General features: G+C 35.5%; 1 protein-coding gene across 3 annotated transcripts in view; it reads left to right on the forward strand.

Annotated features, from left to right (window-relative positions):
* The window catches only part of LOC149924945 (cardioacceleratory peptide receptor-like), a 244890-nt gene that overhangs the window by 213421 nt on the left and 8365 nt on the right, over positions 1-23104 (forward strand). For all 3 annotated transcript variants that reach the window (XM_090160278.1, XM_090160279.1, XM_090160280.1), the window contains exons 6-7: positions 2071-2196; positions 22864-23044. In XM_090160278.1, coding sequence (XP_090016404.1) covers positions 2071-2196; positions 22864-23044 — 307 coding nt within the window. The remainder of the gene's footprint in view (positions 1-2070; positions 2197-22863; positions 23045-23104) is intronic.

Raw genomic sequence — 23104 nt, forward strand, 5'->3', positions numbered from 1 at the left:
TAAACAAGAAAAAGTAGTTTTTAGGGTCTACAAAATGTCTAATTAATGCCAACTGAATTTCCGAAAGCTTTTTTTTGCACTTCTGATTCGTTTAAAATGTGGGTCCGTTTTAGTAAAATTTCACTGGTTCTAACACTTAATTTGTAAAGTGTTAGAACAAGTGCAATTTTATAATTAATTACACATATGGTTATTCTGGCGGTTAAAAGGGCCGTCCCTTCGAAAGGAACACTCGTCGGACTCCATGATCAAACGGAGGAAATCTTCGTTAGCATCCGCCATGGTACTGAACCCGTTACCGAAATCCAACCTCAGGCGCTGATCACCATCGTGAAGTGCTTGGTGGAGCGTGGCATGTAATGGGTTAAATTTATGGTGCTTAAGGACACTCCAGACATAATATTTTGACCAGTCCAAATCGGAGCGTGCCATTCTTATACTTGCTCGAGGGTAAGCGACAAAGTAGGCGATGACTGTGTCTTCCATATTAGTGTTATGACGTCCAGGTCCACGGAATCTGGGATTCACATTTCCGTCTCCTTCGAAGTAAGCAACAGCTCGGAGATTCATACTTTTATTTACCGGATTACTAAAACGGACCCACATTTTAAACGAATCAGAAGTGCAAAAAAAAGGCTTTCTGAAATTCAGTTGGCATAAATTAGACATTTTGTAGACACTAAAAACTACTTTTTCTTGTTTAATAAAAAACACCAACATTTTGTCCCTAGAGAACGTGTCCTACTGTAATTCCTTATAAAATTGCACTTGTTCTAACACTTAATTTGTAAAGGTAAAACAATGATTTGGCTCAAAACATGTTCATTTTTCACAGACAATCATTACAATAACATGAGGCGTAAAAACATTTGGGTAGTACCAACTTGTTATTTTTATGACCGATTATTTCAGTGACAAAATGTACGATTTTGACCATACCAACTCCATTAAAGGTTTTCGAGTATGCTCTACAACTTACTCATAGAAACTTTTCGTCTACCACCTAGCGTTCAAAAACTACAAATTCTAAAACCATGACAAATTTCACTATTTTGCTGAAATTCACAAATAACAACGTATAGGTATAGTTTTTGAGAAAAATGCCTGGGCCGATCAAATGAAGACACCCTGTCGCCTGAAAGCATAAACCACGTAACATGACTGTCACCACGACGCATAGAGTCCAGATTTTTAAAAGGAGGATATTTAGTCCAAACGTCTCTGGTGTTTAAATTCTGGTGTACAAACTTCCCTGGCGTCTAAATTCCTGTTTTACAAATGTTCCCGGCGTCTAAATTCCCGGTTTTCTAGTGTTTCAGCGTGTAAATTCCCGGTTTAATAGTGTTCCCGGCGTCTAAATTCCCGGTTTTAATAGTGTTCCCGGTGTCTAAATTCCCGGTTTCCCAGTGTTTCAGCGTCTAAATTCCCGGTTTAATAGTGTTCCCGGTGTCTAAATTACCGGTTTACAAATGTTCCCGGTGTCTAAATTCCCGGTGTCTAAAATCCCGCTTTGATAGTGTTCCAGCGTCTAAATTCCAGGTTTCCAGAGGTTCCCGGTGTCTAAATTCCTGTTTTAGAAATGTTCCCGGCTTTTAAATTTCCGGGTTCCCAGTGTTCCCGGCTTTTAAATTTCCGGTTTCCTAGTGTTACAGCGTCTAAATTCCGGGCTTCATAGTGTTCCCGGTGTCTAAATTCCTGTTTTACAAATGTTCCCGGCTTTTAAATTTCCGGTTTCCTAGTGTTCCCTGCTTTTTAATTTCCGGTTTCCTAGTGTTCCAGCGTCTAAATTCCCGGTTTCTAAATGTTTACGGCGTCTAGATTTTCGGGTCCAAATGTTCCCGGAGTCTAAGTTCCCAGTGAACAATTAGAAGGTGACGTCCAAATATCGTATACCAAACATGAGTCGCTTCAACAATTTAAATGGCTCTCCAAAGCTAAAAGCACGAAACTCAAGTTACGTGGGTTTTGCTTTCAGCCGACGTAAGAGAAAATATCCGAATAATAAATTAAATTTTCATTTGATATGTGAGCGCTGAACGTGTTTCGTTTTGTGTTCGTACTCGATTCCAGGTCAAAATGAGACTCTGAAGAAGAAGAGCAAGTCGGACGACGTGGAGCACAAGAGGGCCAGTTCCAGAGGGATCATCCCCAAAGCCAAAATTAAAACTGTCAAGATGACCTTCGTTATCGTTTTTGGTGAGCAAAACCTTTTATTTTCTATCGAAAAATAGTATTACGTTCGCATTACGGAGTGGTTAGCACTTTCGCCTCGCAACAAGAGGAGCCAGGTTCGATCCCAGCTTGCGGCACTGTGTGAAAACTCGGAACCACTCCTTCCGCGTTGAGTTTGTAAGTTATCTCCCAACTGGTTTAAGGGGTTTTCCCTTTCCATAAAAACTTGTTAAGGTTAACGGTAATAGTTAGTGTAGGGAGCTGTTGGCTCGCGTGGCATGAAGGTCTTGCTACCACCCTCCTACGCGTTGTAACCCGGCCATAAATATTTCTACGTGCTTTCACTGATTTTTTCTACGTCACCCACCGCCAATTTCGCTAAAACGAAACAAAAGTTGGCTGTACTTTTTAGCATTTTCCGGTAAGATTTTCCCAAAAATTTTACACGGATCTCGGGTTCGGCTTGGTGACTTTGGAGTTCAAACTGATTTTAATTTATTTTCGATACTAATTAAATGAATTATTATTGCAATACTCATATCAACTCTGTGAAAGTATTGTTAATTCTTAAATATTAAATATCTAGTATTTAATGATTAACAACAGCAAGTTACTGTTTATATACTGCTTGTTGAAATAATTTAAACTTTTCACCTGTTCGTTGTGCGACAAGTGTTTACTTTTAACCAGGAAGTTTTTTTGGCACATTAGCCTCGGAAACGTTTTGCCTCGTTTCGATCTCGCTGCGGTTCTTAGCGTTTGGAAATCTTTATGTTCACACGTTTGATTTCCAGTGAGTTTTGAAGAAAATTGGGCATGCGTAGTATAGAGATATAATTATAAGTTCGTTTGCTCAGGCATTTGAGTGACGGTTCAAAACATTCTAATTAAAAATGAATGCACCCAGAAGAAATTTGTTGGATTTTTTAAACAAATAGACAAAACGTTGCGAGACATTTCCTTCTAATAAAAGGCATAAAAATTTTATTAGGCGCAAAAAAATCCACGATTGACGATTTTCGTAAAAAAAGGCTCATGGTTCGCAAAAACCGACTCGATGACGTCACGAATGCCAAAATGGCCAACGAAGCGGTTCAGCCGAAGCATGGATAGTAGATTTTAGAGGATCGGTAAAACGCCTGGTTTTTAGCCCCCGTAAACCAATCACACTAAGGGAGTCGGCCAAGGTTATTTGAAAAAAAAAAGTATCGCTAAGAGTGGACGATACTGTTCGAAAAAAGAAAAAAGATAAACACGAAGTACATTTTTACGCCAAAAGGTATTTTTTCACGTTTTTATAGATTAAATATGATATACTATATATCAGTTGATAGTTTTTATGGAATTAAAAAACCAAAATTAAAAATTACTCAAATATAAAGCGCAAAAATTGCGTAACAATATCAACCGCGTTAGATTGCCATTTTGAAATTTTAAGATCACGTGGTACAAACGACCTCGCAAGACTCCCTCGGAGTCTCTCTAGCTGATTGATACGCGGGGAGGAATAAAATGCACTGTGGAAGGGTATCGAAAACCTGTCCTCTTAATTTACTGTCCATGGCGAATCTACTATACATGGTGAAACGCTGGGACGCGCAACGGTCACTGTTCACACGACGGGATACAAACGTTGCGGGAGCACTCGCAACGTTGCAGAGGGTATGTGTGAACGCGGCTATTAAGACAGCAAAAACATGACGTTTGGCTTACAGGTGAAAAGTTTCCATTATTCCAACAAGCATTATACAAACAGTAACTAGCAGGTCCTGGCTCCCGGATATATTATTTATTGGCGATTTCCTTAAATATATTTTATTTAAGCGTTAGAAATTCTAATAAAAAATTTCCTGGTAATTTAGTCGACCAAACTTGCATAGAGCGAGCGCACCTTACCTTAAAGGGTAACGGCAAGAAATTATATCTGTATACACTTGATATGTCTAAGGTTCCATTGTTCCAATGCTATTACCGCGTGTGTAGAAATAGGCGGGGCTGAAATAAAGTACGTTTTTTTTTTTAAATATAAAGTTTTGATATGTTTATAATAAAATTATCATTGTTTCAATATAATGCCCAGGGCTTACAAGTCGCCTGATGGCTTAGCCCTCTAGCCTACTATGCACATAACTATGAAGTAACAATAGACTTATTTGTAATTTGTAAATTGGTTTTCAAATGATCTTGATATTTTAATTCTAGCAAACTAGCACCCTTTTCCAGAGGTTTCTGAGTAAAGATTTTAGGCATGTTTGATAATGTCAGATGAACAACTTTAATTAAATATTTAATTTATTTTAGCAATAAAAAGGAATAGAATACATTTTTTTGTTTAAGCTTCTGGAATCCTCAAAAAGAAGCGAATTATTTTTTATCGCGGCGGAGTACACGTTTGATACAATCCTCGTAAACAGGTATGGAAGGGAAATTCTGAGAAAAACTTTGAACCCTATTCACGCTAGTCGGTCCAACTAGGAGGATGTAAGTGCACTTTTGGAGTGGAAATTGGGGTGCAGCATGAATGCCAACCTTAAACTCTTGGACATAAGTTAAAATTTGCAACTTTGAAAAAAATTCTGCATTGGGAGTCTGGAACTAGTGGCAATGTTTGTTTTAAACGGATAATAATTCTTATTCCTACCAGGTTTAGGAACTGGGTAAAAAGTGATATTCTTATAATCACTACGACAATTATCAAAGCTGGAGTATTTCCCCGTATTTCCCCATTATTTAACTCCCATAAACACGCATTCTACTTAAACTATTTCAACACTCGTATTGAATTTGTTTCCACTATTAAAATCTGTTCGGGGTTCTTTCGCGACTAAAATCCGTTACTGCCTGAGAAATTCAAAATTCCAAAGTTTAAAACAACTAGCAGATAGGGCCCGGTGCAGAGACATTTTTAAGAATCGCCAAATTGCGATTCATCGCCAAATTAACAGAAAACGCGCGTGCTATCGAACTTCGCGCCGAATCGGTGTGCAGAGACATCTCGCTCGCAAAAATAACAGGAAGTCGCTCTGTTTATTTTGCGAGTGGTCTTGGGCAGTCGCTAGCCGCCGAAAAGCTCGCAAAAATAATGGCAGATTGTGTTGCGTAAAGAGCTCGGGAAATAAATTGAGAAGTAAACGCTTTTTACCTACTTTAATAAGATAAATTTTACAACACGATAGGTCAGAATCTTTTAAATTATTAAAATTTGAGTTTCTAGCTCATTATCGCTTCCCGAAAAATGTTTTTGTCGAATTATTGTCAGAGCCAAGGCCTAACCACAATCACGATTTACGAAACACTAAAATAAGCCAGCCACTCTTACAAATTTTACAGGTAAGAATAAATTATAATAGGGAATCTTATACACTACTACTTTGGGTGTATTCAAAGGCTTGGTTTATTTATAGATCCTTATTTGCTGGTACTGTATGCAGTGGGTTTTAACTAATGAGTCGGTAATGACATGGTGAATTGGTTCAGTGTATCAAGGATCTTAAGCTATCAACCAGCGTTTATACCAATTCATCTACCGAGAAGAAACCTTTCCTCAGGTAGACTAGGGAGTTGAGATAAAAGATGTATTGGAATATTCAAGTTTATTTGGCATGCATCAAGAGCTTACCGAGCCAATAATTTGATGTATTACCTTAAAAGTGTTCGTCAGTTAATTCTACACGCTTATATTATTTGTTACAATTTATACCTGGATTAGGCTATGTAAATGCCAGATAATTAGGTAGAACAACAACTTTTATCAAATACTAGGACCATTGTTTTACGTGTGATCAATATAGGATATTTCGCTAGAAATTGCTTTAGACAATTACCATTTTTTGTAACCTCGTGAAATTGCTGTTTTTTTATTTATTGATTTATGTTATAACTAGTTTTATTTTAATTGCTATCAGCTAAGTTTTTAAATAAATATTTTCCTAAAAACCAAATGATACGGCTCATTTTCTAACAGAGAATCATTTTCGGAAAATGTTGGCTTATAATGAATCTTTTTTTAATTCGTTATTTTATTGATGTACCAACCATATTATAAAAATATATCTTTAAAATAACAAAACCATTAAACTGTGTAATAAATGCAACCAATCTAATAAATAATAAGAGTAAGAAAATGATATAATCAGAAGAAACTAATTTTTATGCACTATTTAAGGCTTTAAAAAAGATTTTGGATAACCTCTCATTCTTCAGAAACTGTTTTGCTTTCCCTTCGTGGCTATATTATATAAATTTATTTTAATAAAATAACGGATTTAACTATAAAAATTATAAAACCTAATAATATAATTAGAGTTAGGAAATTATTAATTAGAAGAGCCAGGATTTCATCGTCAAAATACAAACCAAACATAACCACGTGATAGCTTTTTGCGTCAGAAATGGAGCTCTCCCATTGGTCCGTTACTTGGTTAAAAAAATTTGGAAAAATAACAGCGTCGCCGATTAACAGGAATCGCTAAGACGTCTCTGCACCGCGATTTCGATTGCGAGGATCGCCAAATAAACAGCTCGCCAAATCTGAATCGCTAAATTGCGATCGTGTTAAAATTAACAGGAATCGCAAAACGTCTCTGCACCAGGCCCTTATTCCAAACAAAAGTAGTTGCTCTGGCTGTCATGGGATGGCGCTAAAAATCGTGTGTCCAAAGGTTTGAGTGGCCTTAGAGAGATCGGGGAGGCCGTATTGGGGGAATACAATTTTCTATTCCAGGATGCGTAGTCTTCATCTTCCTAGCGTAGCCCAAAGGCTGAGTCGGCCCTCCTGTTATTTCTCCATGGACCAACTCTTCCGGGGAGAGGTATATTTTGGCTTGCCAACTCGTTTATATACTTTTCTAAGGGCCATAACAACGAAACTGTACTATTTGGACTACGGGCCATTTTAAATTTGGAGATATGAAATACATTTAACAACGTCACATCTAGAAATCCCCGAAGAAATATAAATAAAGATTTATTTTTTCTATATCAAATAAAGATATAACAATCCTGAATTTATGAAGAATTTATTTATTTATCTGGGGAGTGACGGATGGGACCTTAAAAGGGGGCGGGGCAGACACGTAGATTGAGTCGTAACCGCGAGAGCCATTGTTTGCAGAGCCGTATTTCATTTCTTGTTTAGAGGCGCCTCTAGCGTAGTAGGCCAAAAAGTTGTTCCGAGAAAGAAAAGCCAAGTTCGCACCGCGTTTCTAGGCTAACTTGTCTAACAATGTCTTCCGCAAAATTAATCGCGTAAGAGTGAAGACGACACATTTTTTGTCTTGAAAAGGCATATTCGCACTAGCAAAAAATTGAGTTGCTCTGTGTGAATTGAGATAAATATTTTGTTCGGAAAGTGTTTGCCAAACGTTCCATTTTTTAAAGACCGAGGCTTAGCTGTGAATATTTAAATGCGTATATTTTAAAGTTATATTTATGATTAAATACAAATTAATGAAAATATTAATAATACACACCGTTATTAATATAGATTGAAATATTTTGTAGAAATAGAGATATTTGGCAAGAATTATGAGTAAAATTCTTCATTGGTTGAGGCGTGAAATCACGCGAACTTTTCTTAAAACATTAATTCCGTAGAGGCTTCTGGATAAAAAATTTCTTATCAATTAATAATTTTACAAAATAATAATTTTACAAATTAATAATTTTACAAATTAATAATTTTACAAATTAATAATTTTACAAATTAATAATTTTACAAATTAATAATTTTACAAATTAATAATTTTACAAATTAATAATTTTACAAATTAATAATTTTACAAATTAATAATTTTACAAATTAATAATTTTACAAATTAATAATTTTACAAATTAATAATTTTACAAATTAATAATTTTACAAATTAATAATTTTACAAAATAATAATTTTACAAAATAATAATTTTACAAATTAATAATTTTACAAAATAATAATTTTACAAATTAATAATTTTACAAATTAATAATTTTACAAATTAATAATTTTACAAATTAATAATTTTACAAATTAATAATTTTACAAATTAATAATGAAAATAGAGTTTGAACTTTCGTTGTGGGTCGCAAGAGTAAAAGAGCTGTCTTTACGATAGCTAACGTTTTGGGGTGGTTCAATTAGAATTTTTATTTTATTTGTTTTTATTTTATTAGTTATTCTCTCGGCTATACCGTTTCCTGTATAAAATTTCAAAATTTAAAAATTCCAAAACTATTTGTTTTATATATTAGAAAAATATAAAAAGGTCTTAGCTGCTATTTCAGTAATAGTAATATTAAATATAAATTAGACGACGTGTAAGGTTTCAAAGTACACACGGCAATGACGTCACCGGAATAATTTAATTTTATTGGTCGAATACAGATAGTTGGATAAATACGATTTATCGTTGGTCCCACAAAAAGTGTACAACCTTCCGCTATTCATTCTTATTTCATTCGAAATTATTTGGAAAAACGTGTTGAAAAAAACTAATTGTCATTTAAAAGTTGTATGGTGAATTAGTATTAGTAACAACTTGAGTGACTTTATTCTGACGTAGTGCGAACTTGGCTTTGGTTTTTTCGTGGTACCATTTCTTTTACAATCTTCCTCTTTTGTAGGTGGATTTGACAATGAAAAATAGCCCGCCCTGAGAGACGCCCCAGATAACGTATAAATAAAGAAAAGTTTAAACGCACTTTGTAAGCACGCTATACACGCATTTTCAGGAAAAATGTATTTATCCATTATTTTTTATTTCATTTTCACGCCCGTGTAAAATAGCATTCTTGATCTTGTACGGTTTGTTTTGTTAGGGCTCTAGTAGGATTCATTTAGGACAAGAGTTTAATTCATTTAGGACTAGGGTGTAATTTATTTAGGACTTGGGTAGGAGTCATTCGGGACTCTGGTGGGATTAATTGGGATTTCTGGTGGGATTAATTTAGGAATCTGGTCGAATGTCATTAGGACTCTAGTGGGATTCATTTAGGAATATGGTGGGATTAATTGGGATTTCTGTTGGGATTAATTTAGGAATCTGGTCGAATGTCATTAGGACTCTGGTGGGATTCATTTAGGAATATGGTGGGATTAATTGGGATTTCTGTTGGGATTAATTTAGGAATCTGGTCGAATGTCATTAGGACTCTGGTGGGATTAATTTAGGAATATGGTGGGATTAATTGGGATTTCTGTTGGGATTAATTTAGGAATCTGGTCGAATGTCATTAGGACTCTGGTGGGATTAATTTAGGAATATGGTGGGATTAATTGGGATTTCTGTTGGGATTAATTGGGATTTCTGTTGGGATTAATTTAGGAATCTGGTCGAATGTCATTAGGACTCTGGTGGGATTAATTTAGGAATCTGGTCGAATGTCATTAGGACTCTGGTGGGATTCATTTAGGAATATGGTGGGATTAATTGGGATTTCTGTTGGGATTAATTTAGGAATCTGGTCGAATGTCATTAGGACTCTGGTGGGATTAATTTAGGAATATGGTGGGATTAATTGGGATTTCTGTTGGGATTAATTTAGGAATCTGGTCGAATGTCATTAGGACTCTGGTGGGATTAATTTAGGAATATGGTGGGATTAATTGGGATTTCTGTTGGGATTAATTGGGATTTCTGTTGGGATTAATTTAGGAATCTGGTCGAATGTCATTAGGACTCTGGTGGGATTAATTTAGGAATATGGTGGGATTAATTGGGATTTCTGTTGGGATTAATTTAGGAATCTGGTCGAATGTCATTAGGACTCTGTTGGGATTAATTTAGGAATCTGGTCGAATGTCATTAGGACTCTGGTGGGATTAATTTAGGAATATGGTGGGATTAATTGGGATTTCTGTTGGGATTAATTTAGGAATCTGGTCGAATGTCATTAGGACTCTGGTGGGATTCATTTAGGAATATGGTGGGATTAATTGGGATTTTTGTTGGGATTAATTTAGGACTCTGGTGGGATTAATTTGGAACTCTGGTGCGGTTAATTGGAATTTCTGGTGGGATTCGTTTTGGACTCTGATAGAATTAATTTATTTATCTGGTGGGATCCATTTGGGACTCAGGTGGGATTCGTTTGGTACTCTGGTAGAATTAATTAATTTATCTGGTTGTATTAATTTATTTATCTGGTGGGATTCATTTAGGTTATAGGTAGGATTAATTTGGGACTCTGGTAAGATAAATTTAGAACTCTGGTGGGATAAATTTGGATTTCTGGTGGGTTTCATTTAGGACTCTTTACAAATGTAAAAATGTATCTTAATTCGGTTATTTGAGAATCTTCTATTCCAGCTTCTTAACGCGCTTGTTTTTATAATTTTTTCGTAACAAGCTGTGATTGGCCAGTCCCGTAACGCATTTGTTTTTTAATTTTTCCCGCAACCCGCGGCAAGGATGATTTATGGTTTGGTTTCAACACGCAGTTAGTTAGTCAATTCTGAATTCGGGCCGGAATTTATCAAAAAGCGGAGTCCTTTGTGGAGAGGTCATTAGTTTAAGCTATCTCGGCGAATAACAAGTAGTCGTTGAAAGAATGAACGCGCCTTACAAATTGCTATTTGAAATTTTCGCCCACTTGATAATATTTCACTGTCGCTCGGAGCGACTTAAAATAAAGTGAAAAACACAAAAAAAACGTAAATAATAGAGAAACAAACAAGCTCGTTATGGGGTGGAAATTTGATGCGTACTCTTACAATACAAATCCAACAAGGATTGGTCCGAGTGGTATGTACCTTACAGATCGATTAAATTTTTATGGCGAACGTGTTTTGCAACTAATATAATATGTAATACACTTTGATCAAAACGACGATAATCTTAATATTTGGGAACTCCAATTTTAGAAACGTGTTCATGTGTTTACCAAGCCCCACCTAACCTAACCTAAAGCCACTCTTGTTGCGTTTTGAAACATTCTTCATTATCACAACACAAAATATTAAATTTTCCCATTGAAAATTACATGGGATTTTGACCTCAAATTGATCAACAGTTGATCATTTTTTATGTTTTTTTTGTCAATTTTTACCTATTTTTTCTATTTTTGGCATTTTCGAAATTTTGAAATTTGTTCAAATTTTTCACAGGGCCCCGGGGGTACTAGGAATCGGTCAGAATCCCATGTTATTTTCGATGGGAAAATTTCCATTTGTTGTTGTCAAAAACATTGAATAAATTCCCTTTAGGATTTTTCAAGTTACATGAAGGTCTACCAATCCCCCGAGTTTGAAAAAATCGGTGGGTTACACTTCAGGATGTCTCCTTGTTAAGGTCTATTCACACGAGCCAACTTTTTGATCCAACTAGATGAGTCAACTTTGAGTTGAGTAAACTAGTTGGTTCGTGTGAATAAAAGTTCGATGAGTTGATCCACCAAAAAAGTACGCCAGAAAAAAATGGATCACTGATCCATTTTTGCTGACTCAGCATTTTGATAAGAAAAGTTGGCTCGTGTGAAAAGACCTTTAGTGTCATTAATTCAGATGGCCGGGTTACAATGCATGCGTAGGAAGGTGGTAGCAAGCCCTTCATGCCACAAGAGCCAACAGCTCCCTACACTCACTATTACGGTTATCAATTGACAATGCTGTTTGTCAGGGATACGGAAACTTGACTATAAAATGAATTTTATTATTACTAAAATAAAACGTAAAACACATTTCTATTTGGAACCATTTTTCTAATCCTAATGGTTCTCAAGAAAAAATTTGAATGACCTTGAAGACCCGGTTCAAGGTCATTGAAATTTTCATTGATATTTGTCCCTCTGCACCCTCTATGTAACCTGCAAATTTAAAATTCTTACTTAAAACACATGTTGAGTAATTAGCTCAGTATCGTTTTTTAGTTAACACGGTCCTGTATATATTTTTTAAATTTCGATATATTTTTTAAGGAGGGGTATACAAAATAATTTATTTTCTCAAAAACAAAAAATATAACCCTCGCAGTTTTTTGACTGCAACTAAAGCGCGTATTGTGAATGCAGAAAAAAATTAAAATTTGAACAACTATTTAAAACTTGATTTATTGTATTTTATCTTATATATAGCATAAGCCTAAGTGCTTATTTACATTGCGCTCTTCAATTCCTTTAAAATGAGCCCTCTTTCGAATTTTTGGGTTAAGTAGAAGCTGAGATAAAAAAAGGTTAATGGTAGGGTTCAAGGTCATTTTCAAAAATGTGACTACACCGTATCTCAGCAACCGCTCAACCAATCTTCCTGACAATTTCAGAATCGACTTCTACGGCCAAAATAACCCTAAATACAGCTTTAGTCCCATTCGACCGAAATCCCATTCGACCGAATTCCGCCGAAACGTGCGGTTTTTATGTGTCCCATTCGACCGAACGCTTTTATGTGTCCCATTCGACCGAACGCTACAAAGACCGCAAGAATCCTTTGAAATCTCAAAATGAAGTAGCACTCTCCCTACTAGATGCAGTAGCTATGAATTTAGCTATGCCATTTTAATATCTTTGTACTACGCATTTATTTGAAAATAAAATGGAATGAGCATGAATTATATTTTTATCTTCACCTAGTCAAGAAAAGTAACTGAACCAAAACTGAAATAGTAAACTTAACCAACTCTAACCTAACCTAAACATGGATCTTCGATAGTACATACCTTATAAATAAAATATCAAATCACCCCGCCAATTGGGCTACATTTTAAAATTCTTTCGGTCGAATGGGAATAAACGTAAATACAAGTTTTCACGAAATTTGGCGATGGTCGGGTGAACAAGTGGGAAAATCTGTCCTGGAATGACCCAGACACGAAAGTTATAACAACCCTGTTTTAGTGACATATGTTCTCATGGAGGTAGGAAATCCCGATTTTGTTCTCAGCGGGAAGCTTTTAAGAAACTCGTATTTGGACGTTTTCATGGAAGTCCACTCTCGACTTTCAACCGGGTTTGACCGCCCCAGAAGAAATGTTCTTACTACTCTCTCGACTTTCTTCGGATAAGGGCAGCTGGCCAGTCGTTTCATTTTGCAGTAGCGCGTGATTAGTGTAAACTCCAAGCAAATAGATCCCAGTTTAATGCTAAAAACCGCTTTAGCTTTATTAATTTCCCAATTTATTAGCTTAGGAAAATTAATATGTCAACGAACACAAAAATCAATCCTAAGGAGAAGAATTATTTCGTTGGCCATTACTAAAATTAAGCTATATTCAGAATTAGGTTTCACTAACTTCTTCAAATGAGCCCATTCCTACGTTGCGTTACTCTTTAGGCAAAGAACACTACATTCTTAGGTTACGATAAAAGGTTTATTAACTGAGATAAATAGTTCGTCGTGATTACAAATGAGAGAGAGAGCGCCGTTTATGTTTTGACACATTGTATTTATACGGGATCTAAAACACATACTTATTTACATAGATAAGATAATCGATGATAAGAAAGTCTACTTCATCTATTATACAACATACGTCACTGGAAATTTACCAGGTTACCGCCCCCTTTTCCGCGGCTTCTTCGGTTATTTTAAATAAAAATTAAAAATGTAAACATTGAATTGTTCGCGTACGATTACAAAAACGAATTCGCAAAATTTACTAATTTAATCACGTCAACAATTAAATGTATTGTTTATATCTTTATATTTATGCTTACATTAATTTTTTATTTAAAAAAAGTGTCGTTAAAACCTAGGATAAAACGTGTGAAACCACATCTTTTTAGTAGTGCTCGGAATTATTTATTCGTTATCATAAATTGCGATATTTTTTTCGTCATTGTTTTGAAGAAATAAACTTGTTATGTAACCAACGATTTCGTTAATCTACTACTCATTCTACTTATTCAAATAAATAACTGTTTTTATTAAAAAAACAAAGTCCGAGCACTACTTATTAGTTACTACATTTCCAACTAATGTAGCACGGAAATCCGTATTTCCTACCCCCTTGAAAACATTAAGGTGGTTTTCCGAATAAAGATAGTATAATAGGTTTGTATAAATAGGGAGAAAACAAAATAACATATACGCATTTCTTGTTTTTGACAGTAGATGGCACGTTAGTCACTATTACTGAAGTGGCGTATTATGATATTACACATCATAAACAATTCTATAATCAGATAATAAATTTTTTGGTGCATTTAAATGGGAGTAGTGTTAGCATAAGTATATAATTACGTTTCATAAATGTGTCAGAAATATTCACTGATAGTTATGTGTAATGTGACGTTGAATTCACGTTATACCCTAAAAGGTAAGCGCCTCTAGTGAAAGAAATATGCAGCTTAAAAGTTAAAATTTACAAGTTTTCTGCACGCGCTCACTACATGTATGCCACCAAAAAATGGCTTGTCATTCTAGAAATGGCTGCGGGAAATAGGGTACTGGCAGCTAGGAGCAACAAACGCAGCACCCCACACAAGGAGAACGCCACCCGTCATTTTCTTGCGTACATGTTTCATTGGTTAGACGATTTAGGGCCTAATGCCGTCGGAAGGGGGAAATTCGGAAATTGTTTTCCCCCCCGGCCGTCTAGGAGCAACAAACACAAGGAGAACGCCGCTAGCCTTAAACGAGCTAACTAAGTGTTGTGTACAAATTTCATTGGACGAACCTTTACGCTGAACGTTTTACGGAAAGGGGAAAGACAGTTTCCGAATTATCCCCTTCCGACGGCAGCAGGCGTTAAAGCGTCTAACTAATGAAAAATGTACGCAAGAAAATGCACGACTTTTGACGGGTTGCGTTCTCCTTGTGTGGGGTGTTGTGTTTGTTGCTCCTAGCTCTCCGTAAAACGTTCAGCGTAAAGGTTCGTCCAATGAAATTTGTACACACCACTGCCTTAGCGTGTTTAAAGGCTAGCTGGGTTCTCCTTGTGTTTGTTGCTCCTAGCTGGCACACTTATGTGATAAATAATCATACACTTATGGTATTCCGCTTCAATATTATCCCTTGATTATGTCACTAGATAATGAATCTATCTTTAAAATGTATTTTTTCTTTGTAGATTTAATCATGGATAGTAGATTTTAGAGGATCGGTAAAAAGCCTGGTTTTTAGCCCCCGTAAGTCAATCACACTAAGGGAGTCGGCCAAGGTTATTTGAAAAAAACAAGTATCGCTAAGAGTGGACGATACTGTTCGAAAAAAGAAAAAAGATAAACACGAATTACATTTTTACGCCAAAAGCTATTTTTTCACGTCTTTATAGATTAAATATGATATACTAAATATCAGTTGATAGTTTTTATTGAATTAAAAAAAAATTAAAAATTACTAAAATATAAAGCGCAAAAAATTACGTAACAATATCAACCGCGTTAGATTGCCATTTTGAAATTTTAAGATCACGTGGTACAAACGACCTTGCAAGACTCCCTCGGAGTCTCTCGAGCTGATTCATACGCGGGGAGAAATAAAATGCACTGTGGAAGGCTATCGAAAACCTGTCCTCTTAATTTACTGTCCATGATTTAATTATTTAATTTAAGAGGAAGATGACGTAATGAAATCGGATCGCATAATTTTATAATCTTCGCTTTTCACCGTAAAAAATAAAAGATATTTTCAACATTTTTTATTCCTCGCGCAATGATAAATGAGAGTCTCTTTTCCGAAGATGTCGTTATATCTTGAGTCGACAGAAAATGAAATGCTTTTTGTAGAAACACCCAGTCGGTAGTAAAATTAACTCGAAGGGGAAACGTGTCATTCTAGGTGTCGCCGCTAGAGGGGGTGACGCCTGCCAAAAAGGTCGACAGCCGAATTTGTAGTTGTAAACAAGAGCTTAGCCAAACTTACGAAAAAAAGAACAAGAAGGGTTTTTTCCGGCGTCCCGTTAACGGCGTTTATCTTTAGCTATCCACCTATGCTTGGATTGTATAGATACATCTAAGCTATGATGTCATAGTTGTAGCGTTAAAAGCTGGAGCCATTACTGGGGAATACTTTTTCGAGCGATAAGCAACAGATCGATACGTCTTTGATACGGGATAAGATCCTTTCACTAGGGTAACGCCATTATAGTTCGATATTTAAATGCGCAAAGTCTTAACAGATGGCGCCAACCGTCCGGAACCTATGAACTTTTAATTATTAAAAAAATGGGAACAATAAAAGTATTTTCGTGTTTTTTTTTGTGAAAATTCAATAAGTATTTATTCCCTTACCACCACAATGTATAAATTGGCGCCATCTGTTAAAAATAATGTTTTCAATGTCTTTAATTTCTTCACTCTAAATGTTTGTTTCCATGTAAGCCATTGGTTAATCAATCTATTGTTAATCAAACTTCATTCGACTAATCAGATCATATATATGGCTGATGAAATCTTACGAATGGGCAGTATAGAGGTGGCTAATTTTCGCTTAACGCCAAGGCATATTGGAAATTAATCAAAATTAACGCTTACAACGGCGAAATGATATATTATTGAATATAAATTTAACTGTTATGAACAAATAAACGTAAATAGGATCTGTAACTGCTTCTTTAGCCCATCGTGAAGACGCGTAATTGCTTTAGGCTTTAGCTTTTTGCCCGGCCTTATTTAGCAAAAAAACTGCCTTAAAAATAAAATTTTATTTTCAAATTTAAGACTGAAAACATGTTATTATGGTATTTCTGGCCGTCAACGTAACCTGATAGTCATTCTGCAAGCCGTAAAAGTTAAAAAATATATAGTTTATCCTCACAAGTAAAAGTGTATTTTTTGTCTCTATAAAGGTTGTTTTTCTTTAGGGAAGATCTCAACAATTTTAGAGATTACAAACCACTTTCCAAAGCCATAGGTCAATAATGGAGCCATTTTAACAGGGCTACAGAAATATAGTGTCATTAATTGAAACTGACCTGCAAATGTATTTTAGATATATATAATCCGTCAGTATAAAATTTATCAAAAAAAAATTAATATAAAGTTTTTCACGTATTTCGTCGAAACATTTCACTTTCCTGCACAATTTTAATAACATTTTTAATATTTTGGGAACAGTTTTTAACTTTTAATATCTCTTTTTTCATTTTAAAACATTTCGCTTTTCTGTAAATGTTAATAAAAACTGTTCCTAAAATATTGAAATTGTTAACTTTTAGTTTTAATATCTCTTTTTAAATTATAAAACATTTCGCTTTTCTGCACAATTTTAATAACATTTTTAATATTTTAAGAACAGTTTTTAATTCTCAACCTTTTTCTTTTTATTATAAAGTAATTTACAGTCCATTTTAATCAAAGATTTTCGATTTAAAATTAAATTTTTTCCATGTACTACTAATTTGTTCGTTTTTCAGTATTTTGGTGGCTCCATCTACGACTGCTTTACGAAAGCAGAAACGGCATAAAAAGGAGCGTATTATTGAAGTGGTGTATTTACGAGAGCTCCAATTCCCCTTCATACCATTTGTCGGTCTGAAGAGCGTAATATCTGTCTCTAGATTTTAAAATGAAGGTTTTTCAAGCCGCTCCCGATATGAAAGGAGTTCTTTGTTAATTTCTTCGAAATGCAGAAACCATTTTCCAAATAGCGTTGCGCTGGAAACTGAAAACCCCGTGTTTCAAACGTCTCGCGAAACGTGCCTTACTGAATTTCCTCTTTCTAAATTTAGTGTATAGTGGATTTTCGGTTTCCTAGTTTTTAAACTGACTTCTTATTTTCGTCTTTCGGACTATTTATCAAAGAGCTGGTAAGAGATCTTTAGTCGAGTTCTTTTTGTCTTTGGTTTTGTCGCCTTAAGGCCTCGTTCAGACTGTAAGGACCATTAATTTGGACAACAAGTTTACCCAATCTCAGGACATTTATTTCCAACGGGACACGTAACGACAACTAATAATTGTCGTCACTTTGTGACATAGAAATAGATTTTGATTGCGCCTTCATTTGTTCATTAATGTAAAGTTTTAAGGTGCCTTTTAAATATTATTATTTACAATAGTTCGTAAAATATTTAATATTTAAGATAAATATTAAATAATTAGGTACAATCAAAGCTCTTATTCTTAATAATTAGTTAAATATGAAAATTTTTATCTAAATACTAATTTATGATGCACCTTCAAAGTTTATTCTTCATCTAAATACTAATTTACGAAGCACCTTCAAAGTTTATAGAAACTGATAATAGATGTCACGTCATTCTCTCTCTTTTTGGAACATATAATAACATTACGAGTCGCGTTGAATTTAGGTGGTCTGGGGTCCAAATATTTTATAATGAAATAAGCAATGCAATTAAACATTTTGGGAGACCAACATATTTTTTCGATTAGGTGTTCGATTTTTGGGTGTATTTTTTAAATTTAGGATATCCAACTATTTGTAATTCAACCAATGAAATTGAGTTGTTCGGTGATGTCACTGACGAGAAACTCATCTGCTTAATACTTAATATTGTTTTTAATTAAAGGGTATCCAACTATTTGAAATACAGCCAATTAAATTTATTTATTTCGTGACGTCACTCACTTACCAGCTTTGAAACCTTTGACCCGTTGCTTCGACTATTTACATTGTTAGTTTACAATATTGCTATTTTTCAAATAGTAGCTAACACCTTGGTTTCGCCTAAATTTCATTAATAATTTTGAAAGGTTAAACATTTTTGCATATATAGCATAGCAGAAAAATAGCAGACGATAATAATAATCCAGAAAAATGGCACTGAAGACCCCAAAATGTTAGCCCTCGTACGGACAATTTTTATACTATACTCAACCACTAAAACTGAATATAAATATATTTTTTGGTGGAAAGATGTGAAAAGCGTTGGTTTTCCAATTAAAAATAAATTTGCATAATCTGAACGTGACTTCAGTCTTTAAATTGGTGAGAGTCTCCTGGTGTAAGTGTGTGTTCATTACTGCCTCAGTAGCAGACGTAATGGGTGGGTGTTCTCTGTGTTGGTCCGTCTTCGGGGAACGGATGCGTGCTGGTAAGAGAGACAAGTGTTTTCTTTGTGAGATGTTTATTAATGCGAGGAGGTGTTGAAATTTTTCTAGCGACTCGGAGTTTGGCAAAATGCTTCTGTCGGAATTTCACCCCCCTCTCTTGATTAATTGAAGTTAGGTTTCTAAATTTAAAGTTGACCCGTATCTAAGATAATCGAAAATCTACATTGCGCGCGCGGAGCGCCGTGGTGTTCGTTATTGGGAAGATTTCGACCCAAATATTAAAGACGCACCCAATATGATAATAACTTTAGCTCATCAACAGTTGCTTATACGCACGTGTTTTGTTTTTTTTTTTGGAAAAGTTACGAAATTCTCTCGGTGGGAGTGCTGGTGGGCGATGCTAGTTGAAGAGAAGCGACTAAATGTTAAGGTTAGGTTTGACTAAGGTTAAAGTTAGGTTTAGTTAAAGGTTTAGGTTAGGTTAGGTGTGGTTAAGATTAAAGTTAGGTTTAGTTTAGGTTAAGTTTAGGTTCAAGTTAGGTTAGGTTTGGTTTAGGTTCAAGTTAGGTTAGGTTTGGTTTAGGTTCAAGTTAGGTTAGGTTTGGCTTAGGTTAAGGTGAGGTGAAATGAGGTTACTATACTAATACTTAAGGCTTTTCGTTGAAAAATTGCTTCGGGTTTCACTTATGAAAATTGTGAACCGCTGTTTCGTTTAGTCACATGTGATTCGGGTCTAGAAGTTTATTTGTCCAAAAACAAACTATTCCAAGTAGGACTGTAACCACGGTAGTGCTTCCAGCTGCGATAGGTTATATAAGTCATTTTTATTAACAACACCTAGGTTTTTTAACTGTATCATAATCATATTAATTGATTTTTAGCTGATTTTTAACCAACTGCAGATAACCGTCAACTGAATAAAAACCAAAATATAAAAATAAAAAATCATATATTTTATTTCACCGAATTTACAAAACCTGCTTTTCTTTACCCGCGATAACAGATCAAAAAGTAAACCTTACTTTTACTTCAGGTGAGATTAAAAAAATCGCTTTAGCCTAAAATATAATTTTATTTCTTTAAATGATTTTATTGTTTACTAATAAGATAACGTAAAATCTGCAGATAGCCTTTTGATTAACTGATTTTAAATTGAAAAAGTAAACTAGTTAATATATTGGTATCTTCCCATTGCGCCGAATCCCATTCGACCGAATTCCGCCAATGTTTTTGATAAAATTAGCCCAAACGCGGGTTTTGTATTTTTCTAATCGACCGTCGCAATATATTCACAATTGAGCGACCGCAAAAAAAAATAGTTTTTCTTTCTACTCCTTTTGATTTTTTATGGAAGCGTTTTAATATATTTTTAAGTCTGTTAGGTTAGGTAACACTGCATGCTGTTCTGACAGATGCTGAAACGGATAAAACCGAATCCTAAACCCGGAGAAATGCGGGTTTTTCGGTCGAATGGGGTTCGGCATAATGGTACAGATTCAATATATTCAGATATATCTAACAGATTTGATCTGATCAGATAATATAAATCGGCGATATTTATTAGTATAAAACAAGAGTATAGGATATACCGCGTATTCCTAGCAATGGCAACCACTAGATACAAATTTCTTGGCCAAGTGAGTTAAAACGCGGAACAAATTTGATTAATTTGAAATCAAGTTTGGAAAATCCAATTAGGCCCGACTTATGGACTAGCAGCACGTAGTTCATTTCCGATAAGGCAAGTCTCGGAAACTCTCTTAACCCAAAAATAAAAATGGAAATTGAGTTTAAACTTTCATTACGTTGATATTAACTCTATTACGGATGAAATAACGTACACATTTTATACGAGGCTTATTCAGATTTTATATGCGTCTGTATAAGAATAGCCAATAGCTTTTAGATGAATATGTAAAAAAAAGTGCGTAAAGCACCCATTTTAAATATAAAACCATAAGTGTGTAAATTAGGTGGAATAATTACTGATTCATTATTAATTGACGTACAATTGACATTAAACCCAAAATTTTAGGCGGGTCTAGCGAGTAAAATACGCAACTTAAAAATAACTTATCACGCATCAAAAATGACCTCTCATTTAGAAATGGATTTCATTAAAACTTTTCTGAGCGTAATATGAGGAACATATTTATCAACTTTTGGTAAAGGTGTAACAAATGCTTTAAACTAAAGCTAAGCTCAACTCACAAGGAGACTACCCGAGGTGTTTATCTCCAATTTTGTTCAAACTCGGGTGGTAAGTAGACCTTCATGTAACTTGAAAATCCCTAAAAGGGTGGACAAGAATGGGCTTTCGTTTTGCCATGGCAACCAAAAATGGTTTTAACAACTTAAAAACTGATTACTCGTATTTACACAATATATGTATACTTACTCATATTTACCAAAATTGACGTATATTGGTCCAAATGTACCAGATTTAGCCATGATCTGAATTATGTATCTAATTGATGAACCTTTTTTAATTTTTCCATGTTAATTTTCATAGAGAAAATCAGTTTTTAAGTTGCGAAAAACATTTTTAGTTGCTATGGCAAAACGAAAGCCCATTCTTGTCCACACTTTTAGGGATTTTCAAGTTACATGAAGGTCTACTTACCACCCGAGTTTGAACCAAATCGGAGATAACCACCTCGGGTAGTCTCCTTGTCAGTAAGTGGTTTTGGGTAGATGTCATATTTCAAAATTCGTTACGTGGCACCAGATGGCGATGATAAAACTTCAGCGTTTCCCATAATGTAGCAATGAAACTTTTAAACTAGTAGCTCTTAGGGTAGTTCGTTCATGATGCACTGTACCTTAACGGGTCAGAGTGTGCAATAGCTGGTGGCTTTACCGGGGAGTCGGGGTCTGGCTCTTGTAACCCATAAGGGCGGTGGCGCACTGGGACATGTTAGCCGTGGTCAAATGGTCCTATCTCCACCTCCGACTTCGGTCAGGTTGGGGCTGGAAACTGAGTCTCGGCTCAGGCTAACGGAGAGGGTCCCGGAATACGTGCCATTTCGAAGGACCCTATTTCCTGGCCTTTTGGGTTACGTGGGTTGCAGTGTGGCCGTCGCTCCCCTTTAGGACCCTTTTCTGAAGGGCTTGGCTCTCTACCTAAGTAGGTAGGGTGACGGCTAGAGGTGCTATAGAGCAGCGGTTCCCAAAGGGTGTTCCGCGGAAGGTTCACAGGGGTTCCGAGAATTCGCAGCGCGGCCATCTTTGTTTGTGTCCAGCGGTTTATTCCCGTTGGATAGCATCCTATTGGGTCGAATTCCCAATGGATCGAATCAAAAAAATATACTTTCCCAATTGATCGAATTCTAATTTTGCAATCCCATTGGGTCGAATCCCATTTATTCGAAAAAGTTTATAGAATATTTTTACCTATCCAAATCGAAGTAAAAAACAATACCCGAACTGAGAGAAAATAATAAGTTTGGGTTAAGTTAGGTTACGTTACGTAAGGTTAGGTTAGGTTAGGTTTCACGCTTTCACTTGTGAACAAACAAAATGTCGGTCAAATGAGACAGTATAGATAGATAGTAATAGGATTCGGTTGAATGAGAAATGACCCAAAGGGGCACCGACCCAATGGGACAAAAGCGTTTAAGCGAGCACGAGAAAACGTGTAGGGGTGACTTGTAGGAGACACGGACTCCTACAAGTTCCTCAACCACGTTTTCGGGTGCTGGCTTAACCTCTCTACTATCCACATCTTCCTTCACGCACTAGACTTTTTAATTTCCATGTCGTACTATTTTAGTTAAATTAAAAAAAACGTAATAAAAATATGTTTTAATTTTGTGTTTCTTAATTAGTGTTCGTCCTGTGTTGGTCTCCGTACTTCTTGTACGATTTGCTGCAAGTGTACGGCTACTTTCACACGAGCCAGACGTCCATCGCCATATCAACCTTCATCCAGAGCCTGGCGCCCCTCAACAGCGCCGCCAACCCCGTCATCTACTGCCTCTTCTCCACGCAGCTCTGCCGGAACCTGAGGTAAATAGCCACCATCGTGGATTCCCACACAGAACCACACCATTTGACCATTTCTCTTAG

This window comes from Leiobunum rupestre, chromosome 10 (genome assembly GCF_980474605.1).
Source record: "Leiobunum rupestre chromosome 10, qqLeiRupe1.1.hap1, whole genome shotgun sequence".
NCBI classification, from domain to species: Eukaryota; Metazoa; Arthropoda; class Arachnida; order Opiliones; family Sclerosomatidae; genus Leiobunum; species Leiobunum rupestre.